At 36.9% G+C, this 14,072-nt stretch overlaps 1 protein-coding gene across 1 annotated transcript in view; it reads right to left on the bottom strand.

The window, feature by feature from the left end:
* The window catches only part of braf (B-Raf proto-oncogene, serine/threonine kinase), a 46,745-nt gene that overhangs the window by 18,997 nt on the left and 13,676 nt on the right, over positions 1-14,072 (bottom strand). The window contains exons 7-10 of the mRNA XM_079581246.1: positions 11,804-11,923; positions 10,204-10,366; positions 6,493-6,532; positions 2,196-2,321 (exon numbers count right to left, since the gene is read on the bottom strand). Coding sequence (XP_079437372.1) covers positions 2,196-2,321; positions 6,493-6,532; positions 10,204-10,366; positions 11,804-11,923 — 449 coding nt within the window. The remainder of the gene's footprint in view (positions 1-2,195; positions 2,322-6,492; positions 6,533-10,203; positions 10,367-11,803; positions 11,924-14,072) is intronic.

The raw sequence follows: 14,072 nt of genomic DNA, 5'->3' as shown, positions 1-14,072 counted from the left end.
TTAATTAGGATCGTGACCCCCCAACCGGGTCAGACCATGGGAAAAACAGGGACATTAACCCCTTAACTCCCGCCTGAACCGAGCACATTTTCTCCAGTTTGGCTTTACCCCAGTCCAAAAGCTTCTGGAAAATAGCGACAGAACTGAGACGAAAACAATGATAGAAATGTGAGAAAAAAGTGACGAAAAATTGATGAAAAAAGTGGCAAAAATTTCACGAAAAAATGACGAAAAAATGACAAAAATGTGACGAAATGTGACAAAAAATGAAAAAAATGTGACAAAAAAATGACAAAATGTGACAAAAAAAATGACAAAAATGTGACAAAAAATGACAAAAAAATGACAAAAAAATGACAAAAAATGACAAAAAAATGACAAAATGTGACAAAAAAATATAACAAAAAAGGACAAAAATGTGACAAAAATGTGACAAAGAAATGACAAAAAAAATGATGAAAAAGTTACAAAAATGAGTTGAATACCCAACCAAAAAGTGATGGACAAATAATCCGATGACGTGAGGAAAAAGATCCTCTGGGTTCAGGCGGGAGTTAAGAGGTTAACCTATACAACTCTTAAAAAACAAAGAAAAAACAAAAATGAATTAAATTTAGAACAAATAATGGCACCCTGGTAAAATAGCATGTATGCTACGACACCATAATAATAATATTAAAATATATATTTTATCTATATGCTCTGGCGACCCCCCAAATTTGTCTCGCGACCCCATAGTGGGTCGCGACCCCCAGGTTGAGAGTCCCTGGTTTAGAGAATGCTTGGGTGTTAAAAGGCGCTGTCTGAGCATAGAAATAAAGAGGAGAAGAGGCTGAGTCACCAATATACACTAATGGAATCACGAAGAAGAAGCTAACAGGCTAACGGGGGAAAGCTAACTGCGGGCTAGCGTCACTTTAAGCAGTATTTACAGCAGGGGTGGACTGGGACTGAAAAATGGCCCTGGACTCTGACCAGCCTGACCCAAATTAGAGTAAATGCGACACTTCCACAACGACATATTTTAACCTTTTACCCCCAGCCTTAACCGAGCACATTTTCTCCAGTTTGGCTTTACCCCAGTCCAAAAGCTTCTGGAAAAAAGCTGTGAGAATAGCAACAAAACTGAGACGAAAACAATGATGGAAATGTGACAAAAAAGTGAGAAAAAAATTGATGAAAAAGTGGCAAAAATGTCACAAGAAATTTGCAAAAAATTGATGAAAAAAATTACAAAAATTTTACAAAAAAATTACAAAAAAAATGATAAAAAAATTGACAAATAAATTACAAAAAATTGATAAAAAGTTTGACAAAAAACTACAAAAAATTGATAAAAGAAACACAAAAAATTGATAAAAAATGGACAAAAAAATGGACCAAAAAACAACAAAAAATTGATAAAAAATGAACAAAAAAATGATAACAAATTGACCAAAAAATTACAAAAAAATGATAAAAATTGACAAAAAAATTACAAAAAATAGACAATAGGCTTTTTTGTTGCTTTTTTAGATTGCTTTGTTGTTGAGTTTTCATCTCTTTTGTCACGTTTTGTTGTGTTTTCGTCATGTTTCATCATCCTCATTTTCTGCGCCATTTCAATGCTTTTCTTTTAAGTTTTTAGATTTGGGTAAAGCTCGGTTAAGGAGAAAACGGAGAGGCCAGACCGGTGGCCCTGGAGCCAGTGGCCCTTCTGTGCTCTTCCAGAACGGACACATGGCCAGTCCGCCCCTGATTTACAGCAAAGTTTGAGTGAAAAAAAAAAATTCCATTGTGTAATTGGATGTACAATATCCCTCTCTCCCTTCGCCTTTTCTGTCAGCGTAATATTTACTCTCCAAGACAATTAATAAGCTAAAAAATCGGACTTTGCTACGACACCTGCAGTTGCGCTTATGGCCTCTAGGGGGAAGAGTTTCTTAGTACTGCTTTAAAGTTGAGGCTTTGTGGAATACCCCTCATGGAGACAGATCGCTATCAAGCTGTGAAAATCAAACCATTTTAGAAAACAGAAGAACCCCCGAATCCTCAACAAATCAAAACAGAAGAGGCGACACACATGAAGGAGGAGTACTACGACTAGTACTACGACTACGATTCCAATACAGGCTGGTGAGGGTGAAGACAGGAGCACACAGTGAAGTCGAGGTGGCACACACACACACACACACAGCAGAGGCCTGACTAGCTACCTCCGAAATCGGGCTCGGGTTCAAAATCAAACACTATGTCATTGGGGTAGGAGTAAAGCAGGGGGCTGGAGGTCCGGGTGCGCTGCCGTCGGACACAGGGGCGGCAGGGGCGGGCGGTCACAGCTGCTGAGGGGAAGGAGAAGACAGACAACGTCACACGGCTAAGCTATGCTACTGCAACTACTACAGCCGCAAACGAGGGATGTCCCGATCTATTCTGCAGGTCAGTATTAGCCAGTCACAAGGCGTTTTTGAAAAGCATCAGAGTTGCGGAGCTCAAGGCCGTGGGAACCCAGGGTGCTGAGGGCGCTGCAGCACCTCCTGGTGGATAGTTTGTGAACTGCAGGCAATGTTAACCCCCTTAACTCCCACCTGAACAGAGCACATTTTCTCCAGCTTTACCCCCGTCCAAAAGCTTCTGGAAAAAAGGTGAGACGAAAACAATGATGGAAATGTGAAAAAAGTGAGAAAACATTGACGAAAAAGTGACAAAAAATATACGAAAAAGTGACAAAAAATGTACAAAAAAATGACAAAAATTGACAAAAAAGTGACAAAAAATGTACAAAAAAATGACAAAAATTGACAAAAAAGTGAAAAAAAAGTGAAGAAAAATTGACGAAAAATTGAGATAACATTGACGAAAAACGGACAAAAAATTAACAAAAAATTAACAAAAAAAATTGACAAAAAAGTGAAAAAAAATGGACGAAAAAGTGACAAAAAATTTACCAAAAAAAAGACAAAAATGGACAAAAAAGTGAAAAAAAAGAGAAGAAAAATTGACGAAAAATTGAGATAACATTGACGAAAAAGTGACAAAAAATTTACAAAAAAGTCAAAAAATTTTGACAAAAATGAGACGACTTTTTTTTGTAATTCATGCAGTTCTTACATTTGAAGAGTTTCGTGGCGCTAGGCTTGTGCATGGCTAGCGCATTTCTATGGTATCAGCTAGCCTGCATTAAAAACAGTGTGACCCGCTCCACAGAGCACCTGAGGCAAATCACTTATAACACCAGACTAACCATATGTCTGTGTCCATAGAATCAATTTTGGAATATAACTGACCTTGCATCACATGAATGATCGCATTTTGAGGGACTATTTTCCAGCAGATCACTCCGCCGCCGCGTAGATATCAAACAAAAGAACTGCGTGAACTACAAAAAAAAAAAATCTCCAGAAATCAGCAACACTCTGGATAACTAGGAAGTGAGGCCCTATGTCAAAAATCCTGAAATATCCTTTTAAGGGTGTACAGAGAAAAGAAAACACCCTACCCCTGGCCCGTCCAGACGAAAAGGTCTACCCAAAACGGTCGGTCTCTACAGCAGCAAAAGCAGTGATTTCACTAAGGCTGTTGGCTTTTAAATACCTTCTGCTCCTACCTTTAAAAGCCCAGCCCCGATTGTCCCGAGTGAAGTGTTTTAGAAAGCCGTATGTGGTCTCGATGCGAAGGGACTTAATTGTTGGACTAAAAAGCGCAGGGACGGGCAAAGTACAGCCCTTCAACCGACGCTAGCTGACCTTCAAGACCAGGACACACATCCACTTCAAGATGTAGAGCTTTTAGCTAAAGTCAAAAACAAACAACAACAAGGACTACATGAGCTAATAATAAAACACCTGAAAGTCCATCGCCGAATCCAAACGCGGCTAATGTCAGTCATCGGTCAGATCGGGACATCCCCAGTCGCAACTGCTACGTCTACATCTCACAACTTGAATGTACCGATGATCATATTGACGCGATTAATACTCCTGCTAATGCTACTTTTTCGATATACCGGATATTTGTCATTGAGAACCAGAAAACAGAACAATAACCAAGTCAGTTCATTTAATGCTGTCGTTGGTCCAACTGCATCAAAACTGTGAAATAACTTGAAGGACCAGCTTTTGGTTTCATTTTTCCGATATCAGTAGTATCTAAAGATGTTTTTTTTTTTTATATACCACACCGGTATCGCTTACAGTACCCAATGACACATGACTTTAAACCAGGGGGGCCCAAACTTTTTGTCTCCGAGGGCCAAAATGAAAAAGTGCCTGTGAGTCGCGGGCCAAACACGGCGATGTCAAGCACGAAAAAACACATATAACTGCAAATTATAAAGCTACTTTATTTTATTTACTTGTTATTTTTTCGATAGCCCACATTTGCATTTGATTCTATCTATGCAAATGTATATAACATGTTATATTAAAACGAATGGTAACTATGGCAAAAGCCTAGTTTTAGCAGAACAAAATCACAATTGTAGCAATTTAGTGCAAAAAAAAACAACACCTGTATCTACATCACCTACAGTAACTTTACCTCATTCGTTAACTTAAAAGGAGACACTACAGGCAAAACTCAATTTTTTCAGTTTTCAGGTTTTGGGCCAAATTGGTCTCTAAACATACAAACTTTCACCCGGAAACAGAAAATACGCCTAATCTTCAAAATAACATGTTTAAATATTGCGCTGATTCAATGTTCCCCCATAGACTTATATGGGAGAATGTAATTTCAAGGGCCTTTTTCTCAAAACACATTTTTCTGTCATTGTGGCGACACTATGTCCACGTCAGTCGGACCTAAAGACTTCACATTTTCCAGCCTTGGACTGAACAATATTTGGAAGATTTTTTCAGAGGGATTTTTTATTATCTAACCCCTAGCCCCATTTATTGAGTTTGGAATGTCAAAAAATAAGGCGAAAATTCAATTTTTATAAATTTTTCCACTAAAAAGCAGGTTATTTCAAAAGTAAACAAGAAATCCAAAATCCCCTCTGAGAAAGTCTTGGCAACTCATTTATTAATAAAGTGAAACAATAAGTTTGAATGTAGCTCTATCCATTATTCAGATTTCGTCGCCGAAAAGATGGGAAATTTGGGGCATTTTTAGGCATAAAACACCTTGTTCTTATATGAAAAGATAAAATGACAGAAAACTTGCAATGTATTTTTTCTCACATTTATGCCAGTGATCGACAGCAACAGTTTCAAATTGATATCTGTAAATATACATTTTTTCACTATTCACCTGCAGTGTCTCGCCTTAAAGAAAATGCCACATTAGATTATTTTGAAAGTGTCAGTTCAGCATCAATTCTTTTATAAGTCCATTTTTAACATATACTGTTGTTGACGTCAACAACCTTTGCAATAAAAGTTGTGTGAAAGTTGCTGCTACAACGCTCTGTAATTGATAAACACCAAGACACCACAACAGTGTTTCCTTAACTTTGCGAAAGGAGTGAAACAGCGCCCCCAATTTGACGCTGGTGGTCAAATAGTGTACTGCATCAAAATTTACTATTGAGAATGAATGGAACACTACAAAAAGTAAATATCAAGCATTGGCTTAAATGACTTGAATTGAGGAAATGTATCTTAGTTTTGAGCGGTTTTCACTCATTTAGACACTTTTCCTGATCGGACCAAGTTTCCTTTGCTTGTTTGAGGACATTTCAGACCAGTTCTAGGGTAAATCTCGCTTGAAATAAGAAAGTAAAATTGCCAATGAGACAAGACCAATTTTCATTTTTTTAAATCAATTCACAAGTCACATTTTTGTCCTTTTTTTGGTAACTTTTTGTAATTTTTTGTCATTTTTTTGGGTCATTTTTTGTCTTTTTTTAAAATCAATTTTTTGTCTTTTTTCACATTGCAAAGAAAATGACCTGAAATAAGGACGAAATGTATCGAAACGAGTCAGAAACATCTCAGAACAAGTGAAATAATCTGGGACAAATGCCCAAGAACTTCTTAACTAGTCAAAACAACTAACATTTGGATTATTATGCTCAAATTGACATGTTTATACTGATCTAGTTAAATACTTTTTGCAGTGAAGAGAGTTCCACTTTGGGCACCCCTGCTTTAAACCAATCAGAGTGACGTGTTTTCCCAACAACAAGCCTCTGAAAGCAGGACATTTGTTTTCAAAAGAAGTTCGGTAATATGGAACTGGTTTGGCTTCACACCAGATGATCAAAAAAAAGCGATAATACAGAAATGATGAAAGTTGTGATTTTCTGTTTCTGTCATTTCGCCCATTCCTAATATGACAACAGTGTCTCTTCCTTCCTTTCTTTCTTACATATGTCGCTAAAAGTTCACCACTGTCTTCACCTCCTCTTCCCAGCATGACCGCAGCTGCATTGGGGCTTAGCGATGGCACAATGTTTGAAGCAGTAGTAGTCGTCATTGGAAGGTTATACAGACTGTACAGACACGGGCTGATGAACACGCAGAGATGAGACATGAAGAAATTAAAAGATATTTAGAAGAACATCCTCACCTCCATCTGAGCGCTGCAACCCCTGATCTCGGATCAGGTCCTGGGACAAACAGAGAGGGTTAACACGTGTTACTACTACTGATACTACTGAACTACTGCTATTGCTGCCAAGAAACTTCTCAGTACTTCAAGGTTTTTTGGAAAGTAATTCTTCTGATTGTGTGTGTGCTGGCCATTTGAAAAGAAGAAAAAAGGGGTATACTTTGCACATCTCTTGGGCACATACAGAACAAACATAGAACAAGAAGTTCTGCCCATTTTTCCCAAAAGCCTTTTTTTTTTTCTCCTAAGACAAGTGGTTCCCATCCTTTTTTGTCCCACGTACCCCTTGAGGCATTATTTTATCCTCAATTTGATTTTCCCCCCCATTTTAGAACAAAATAAACTGTAAACTAGTGATGCACCGATACCACTTTTTCTAAAACCGATATGAGTACAAGTACTTTGATTTAAGTACTCGCCGATACCGAATACCGATACGAGTACAAGGCATTTTCTTCAACGTTCTTACTTTTTTCACAGCAGGTTGGTTTGTAATTAGTAAATTTACTCATTTACATTTCCTTAAGTAAAGTAGGCGACACATTTAAGAGCAGTTATATTAGAATTGTGCTGATGCCATTTATTTATTTATTTTCATTCAATATATATATATATTTTTATGTCTCTGTCCATCATAGACAGAAAAGCCCATGTCCTAAAGCTCCCAATGCCTGAGCTTTATTCATTTGTGTATTTTTATTTAACAATAGTATTGAGATGTTACTTAAATGGTCTCTTTTCGTCTTTACTTCAGCTCCTGTGTATTTTCTCGTGTGTTTGTAGTAACTTAGCGAGTAGCTACAGCGTTTTCATTGTTCTGCTGCAGCTCATTTTCGCTCAATATAAAAATGCTGCATGTCTTTACGTTGGATTTTCTGAGGACTTTTTAGTCGCTGGGTTAGATTTTCAGATGAATAAACCCCTGGGCATAAAACGGCGTCAGAATGGCCTAAACTGCTAGCAGCGAGTTAGCAACGTTAGCCTGTATGTTGTAAACACTGCAGACGCTGCAGCTCTAACAACATTTAGCTCTGGTTAAATCCAGCACAGACTCTGGTTTAGAGAGCGCAGTCTGTAATAAAGTCAGCTCTCTGTGGATTATTGGATTTACACTAAACAATTCTACAGTTTGTTGCTTCTTCTCTCCTCAGCTGAGAGGTTTCTGGTATCGGGAGCTCATGAATGAGTACAAGCATGTGGTATCGGCCCGATACCCAATACTGGTATCGGTGCATCCCTACTGTAAACTGTAAATATTAGGGTTGGGATGATCCACTTTTGTCACGATCCGATACGCATCACAATACTCAGGGGCCGATCCGATACGTATTGTGATACAGTAAGTAAAAATGATTTGCAACATGTTGATTAAATTTGTTAAATGAAAACTGTCATGTGTCCAAAGTTTATAAACCCAATGCCATTTGACAGGTATTGAAAACTAGGGCTGCAACTAACGATTATTTTGTAATCGATTAATCTATCGGTCATTTTTACGATTAATCACTTAATCGCACTTAAAACGGCTGTTAATGGTGTAGTAAAATTTTATTTTTTCAATTTTTTTTATCACATTATAGCTTAAGTCGCGCTGTTTAAGGAAGTGCTGATGGAGTAAACTAAAGGGATTTTTTTTTTGAAGGCTCTATTCATGGAATTTACATTGTACAAACCACTACAGACCCTAAATATAAAATCAAAGTAGGTTTTCATCAAAAATACTACATTTTTTTTGTCATTTTTGCTCCATTTTAGTCTATGTGAACCAGAAAACGATTAATCGATTACTAAAATAGTTGTCGACTCTTTCAATAATCGATTAGTCGTCGATTAATCGATTAGTCGTTTCAGCCCTATTGAAAACAACAAAAAATCCTGAGGCAACTGAGGCACATTTGTACAGCAGGACCTTCTTCCTCTAAGCAGAGATCAGAAAGCAAAATATATGTTTTTTGTTTTGGAAATATGAATCGATTTGACCAACCAACTCGATTTTTAAATCAAATCAATTCTTTTCCCCGCCCTACACCCAACTCAAGGATTCTGCCAAAATGTTGACAAAATGAGCAACTAAATATATTATTTAGTATTAAGCTGAGGGTTCGGTTCATAACAGAGCCAAAATACTCTCAAGGTCAAACCTTTTACTCAAAAACATCATTAAAACTAACTTTTCTTGAAATTCTACTCAGTTCCAAGTACCCCTGGTTCTGAAACACGGCCTTAGAACATAATATATGACCATTAGGGCCGCAACTAACGATTATTTTGATAATCGATTAATTAATCGATTAATCGTAAAAATGATCGGTTGATCGCTTGGCTGTGAAAGGCGCATGGAAATTGTATTTTTTTTTTTTTTTATCACAAAGAGCTAAAGTGGCGCCGCTTGACGACATGTTGATGGAGTAAAACTTAAAGTAAACGTTTGTAGGAGGCTCTTTGTGTTAATTCTGCTTTCTGATTGGACGAGACAAAGACAGATATTTTTGAAATTTACAATGTACAAAACACTGCAGACCCTCACTTTAAAAACAAAGTAGGTTTTCATCCAAAATACATAATTGGCATGTCTTTTTTGCTCTATTTTAGTCTGTCTTTACTAGAAAACGATTAATCGATTACTGGAATAGTTGACAACTATTTTAGTAATCGATTAGTTGTCGATTAATCGATTAGTTGCCGATTAATCGATTTGTTGTCGATTAATCGATTTGTTGTCGATTAATCGATTAGTTGCCGATAAATCGATTAGTTGTCGATAAATCGATTAGTTGTCGATAAATCGATTAGTTGCCGATAAATCGATTAGTTGCCGATTAATCGATTAGTTGCCGATTAATCGATTAGTTGCCGATAAATCGATTAGTTGCCGATTAATCAATTAGTTGTCGATTAATCGATTAGTTGTCGATTAATCATTAGTTGTCGATTAATCATTAGTTGTCGATTAATCATTAGTTGTCGATTAATCGATTAGTTGCCGATTAATCGATTAGTTGCCGATTAATCGATTAGTTGCCGATTAATCGATTAGTTGCCGATAAATCGATTAGTTGTCGATAAATCGATTAGTTGTCGATTAATCGATCAGTTGCCGATTAATCGAGTAGTTGCCGATTAATCGATCAGTTGCCGATTAATCGATTAGTTGCCGATTAATCGATTAGTTGCCGATTAATCGATTAGTTGCCGATTAATCGATTAGTTGCCGATTAATCGATTAGTTGCCGATTAATCGATTAGTTGTCGATTAATCGATTAGTTGTCGATTAATCGATTAGTTGTCGATTAATCGAATAGTTGTCGATTAATCGATTAGTTGCCGATTAATCGATTAGTTGCCGATTAATCGATTAGTTGCCGATTAATCGATTAGTTGCCGATTAATCGATTAGTTGCCGATTAATCGATTAGTTGTCGATTAATCGATTAGTTGTTTCAGCCCCAATGACCATATAATATATGCAAAAACAGCAACATGAGGCACCTTTAAGGAATAGTTGTGGAAAAGTTGCCATAATGCACAGAGTTTGCTTAATTTTGCATTTACGGTTCCAGTCGCTACATTGCAAAATCCCAGAGACGGACGAGCACCAATTACTACAAGTACTGCGCAACTTCCACAGTACTGGGGGGTCCGGTGCCCTTAAACAACGCTGCACTCACGTCGATGTTGACCGGCTCGATGGTGTTGATGTGGACGTTGGGTGCAGAGGATGACCGGTCCCTTTGGCCGAACTGGTTTCTGTGGTCCTCCTCTGCGCTCGGTCTGAACCCCGCCGGGATCGGGATGGACTTGGAGGGGGACACCGAGGCGTGGCACAGCGATCTGTATGCGAGTGCAATAACAGGTGTGCAATAAGAACCAAAGATAATGCGCTTCAACCGTGGGGCAATCTGTTATCACGGTCTCGGAAAAATCATCTGTCTCGCATTTCACATGTTGTTGCGGTGAAAATGTGACTTGTTTTTCATGATGTGTGTGAGTTTTTAAAGTGCTTCATACATAAAAGGTATGGTATACGTACAGTATATACCAGTGGTTCTCAACCTTTTGGTGCCGCAACCCCCAACAGTAAAAGGGATTTGTGACCCCTGCTCGGGTCACACCGTGAGAAATAGAAATAGTAGCAGATATAATTCTTAACCCCTTAACTCCCACCTGAACCGAGATGATCTTTTTCCTTACGTCATCACATTTTTTCTCCATCATTCTTTTGTTGGGTATTCAACTCATTTTTGTATCTTTTTGTAATTTTTTGTCACATTTTTGTAATTTTTTTCGTCAATTTTTGTCAAATTTTTGTAATTTTTTTTGTAACATTTTGTCACATATTTGTCTTTTTTTTTTTTTGTCACATTTTTGTCAAATTTTTATCAAATTTTTGTCATTTTGTTGTCACGTTTTTGTCATATTTTCGTCAATTATTATTATTTTTTTTTGTCACATTTTTGTCCTTTTTTTTCATTTTTTGTCAATTTTTTGTCATTTTTTTGTCAATTTTTGGTAATTTTTTTGTCAATTTATGTCAATTATTTGCAATTTTTTCGTCAATTTTTTGTCATTTTTTGTCACATTTTGGTATTTTTTTTTGTCAATTTTTGGTAATTTTTTTGTCAATTTTTGTCAATTTTTTGCCATTTTTTCGTCATTTTTTTGTCAATTTTTTGTCAATTTAAAAAAAAAAAATTGTCACATTTTTATCAAATTTTTGTATTGCTTTTGTAACATTTTGGTAATTTTTTTGTCACATTTTGTCATATTTTTGTCATATTTTTGTCAAATTTTTGTCACATGTCATTTTTTGTCACATTTTGTAATATTTTTGTCAAATTGTTTTAATTTTTTCGTAAATTTTTTGTCCATTTCTTGTGACATTTTTGTGACAATTTTGCCACTTTTTTGTCCCATTTCCATCATTGTTTTCGTCTCAGCTTTTTTCCAGAAGCTTTTGGATTGAAAAAAAAATGTGCTTGGTTCAGGTGGGAGTTAAGGGCTTAGGAATTTTTTTTTTAAATGGCTAAAATGAAATTCATCAAACTACAAACAAATAATGGCACTCTGGTAAAATAGCCCACACATGCTCCAATAAAATATCAGATTATATGCTAATGAAAATATGGCTGTTTTATCTAAATGATCTGGCGACCCCCCAAATTTATCTCGCGACCCCCAGGTTGAGAACCACTGGTATATACTACATGGCAGTGCGACTAGTGAAAAGGTTAGAGCCCCGTTCAGTCCTGGTAAAGTCCTGGTTCTGACCTGGGTGACTCTGACGGGGGCAGGGCGGGGCAGACCTCGGACACTGGGGTGGTCCCCTCTGAGGACACCTCCTCCTGAGCGATCGGGTGGTGCTCGAAGAACTTGGACACGAACAAAAGGCTGGAAGAGAGAGAACAGAGGTCAGAGTTCACATAGATTCATCAGTATTTAGTGCTTAGTGTGTTATGTTCAAAATATAGATAAAATACTCTCAAAGTCAAAACTATTACGGAAAAACATCATTTAACCTGACTTTTCTTAGTATTAGTAATATTGAAACTCAGCTTCACCTTTTCTTTTCTTTTTTTTCCTTTTTTAGAAATTGGAGACAAGTACCTGCTGCCAAATGCTAAAGTACCACACGAGGTCCTTGTACCCCTGGTTGGGAAACACTGGTCTAACCACTCTGCCACAGGAATACAAGGATTCTTCCTCACCGAGCCCGCAAAATGTTCTAGTTATCCAGAGTGTTGTTGATTTATGATTTTGAAGAGGTTTTTCATGCAGGCTACTAGTTACCATAGACATGCACTAGCCTAGCACTAGCCTAGCACTAGCCTAGCACTAGCCTAGCACTAGCCTAGCACTACTAAACTCTTCAAACATAAGGACGGCATTAGAGATGCGCGGGTTGACTTTATTTCTGACCCGCTGTAATTTAAACCCGACCCACCCGACCCGGAGAAAAGCCTCTCAGTTTCCCGACCCTGAAATATCCCTTTAAATACTGAATCAGGACCAAAACAAAGCTCTAATGCAGTGTTCATTTCGTCGACTAAAATATTTAGTCTTAATTTTAGTCAAAGTGATATTTTTGCCGACTAAAATTGGACTAAAACTAAATTAAAAGTTTTTCATGAGACTAAAACTATGACTAAAATGTCCAGATATTTTAGTCGACTAAAATAAGACTAAATAAAAATGAAAAGGAGAGACTAAAATCATCCAAACTTCTGTTGACCGTGTGAAAGAGCCTCAGATCAGGGAAATCCTCTGTTAAAGGAACAGCTCTGAGCTTTGTTCATGTGGAGCAGCTCCATGAAGCAGTGGAGCTAATTAAATATGATTATAATGAATATTATCAATGCAAAGTCGACTAAATTAGTCTTAAATTTAGTCGACTTAATTGACTTGCAATTTTAGTCGACTTAAACTAGACTAAAATTGAAAAGATTTTTTCGACTAAATCTCGACTAAAATTACATTACATTTTAGTCAAAAGACTAAAACTAAATTAAAATATGTTGTCAAAATTAACACTGCTCTAATGAAAGTAAATGAGGAAAATCATAACGCAAATTTAGCTATATCACATGTTCAAGCTCCGATAAATTTTGCGATAAACCGTGACTTGTTCGGATATGGATATCACGACTTTCCGACCGGCAAATATGCGATTAAAAAACTCAGGAGAGAGTTACCGAACCTACTTATTTCTCAGACTCATTAGCCAAAAATGCCACACCCACTGCTAAAAAAGTAAAATTAACTAAAGTCGCTACTTCCGGGGTTAGCGTAACTGCTGCACCGCCTTGGACGTTAGCATTGTTCTCCGCTAAACCCGGATGTAGCGCTTTTCGGTAAATATCACTTTTATAGCAGTAGGTTCAGCATTTTCGGCTAATGGGCCTGATAAATAAGTATGTTCAGTAACTCTCTGTTGAGTTTCAGAAACATTGATTGTGGAATTGAAGAGTTTTTTTACCCCGCACTCTCATCTTATTACTTAAGGCGAGACACTGCAGGTGAATAGCGGAAAAAAATAAATGTAGAGATGTCAATTTGAAACTTTTGCTGAACATCACAGATATAAATATGAGAAAAAAATGTATTGCACTTTTTCTGTCATTTTATGTTTTCACATAAAAATAAGGCATTTTGAGCATTAAAATGGCCAAAATTGCCTATCAATCAAAATAATGATTTGAGCCAGATTAAATGTTATGGTTTTATTTTATTGACATATTAGTAACTAAGATTTTTTCAGAGGGGATTTGGGATATTTTGTTTAGTTTTTCAATCAACTAATCATCAGTGAAAAAATCTGTAAAAACTCAAATTCCGCCTGTTTTTTTGGATTCAAAGTTGAATAAATCAGGCTAGGAATTAGATATTAAAAAATCCTTCTGAAAAAAACTTCAAAATATTGCTAGGTCTCAGACTGTAAAGTTTGGAGTCTGTGGGAGCTTCTATAAGGGCTCAGGCTCTGCCCGAGTGCGGCTTCTCTCATTCAGAGAAAACCAGCCCTGAAGTTTTGTAGCGAGTGCGC

This window comes from Gobius niger, assembly GCF_951799975.1.
Source record: "Gobius niger genome assembly, chromosome: 22".
In the NCBI taxonomy this organism is placed as follows: Eukaryota; Metazoa; Chordata; class Actinopteri; order Gobiiformes; family Gobiidae; genus Gobius; species Gobius niger.
Note: the sequence above shows the minus strand (reverse complement) of the source record. Positions and strands in the feature narration are given on the sequence as shown.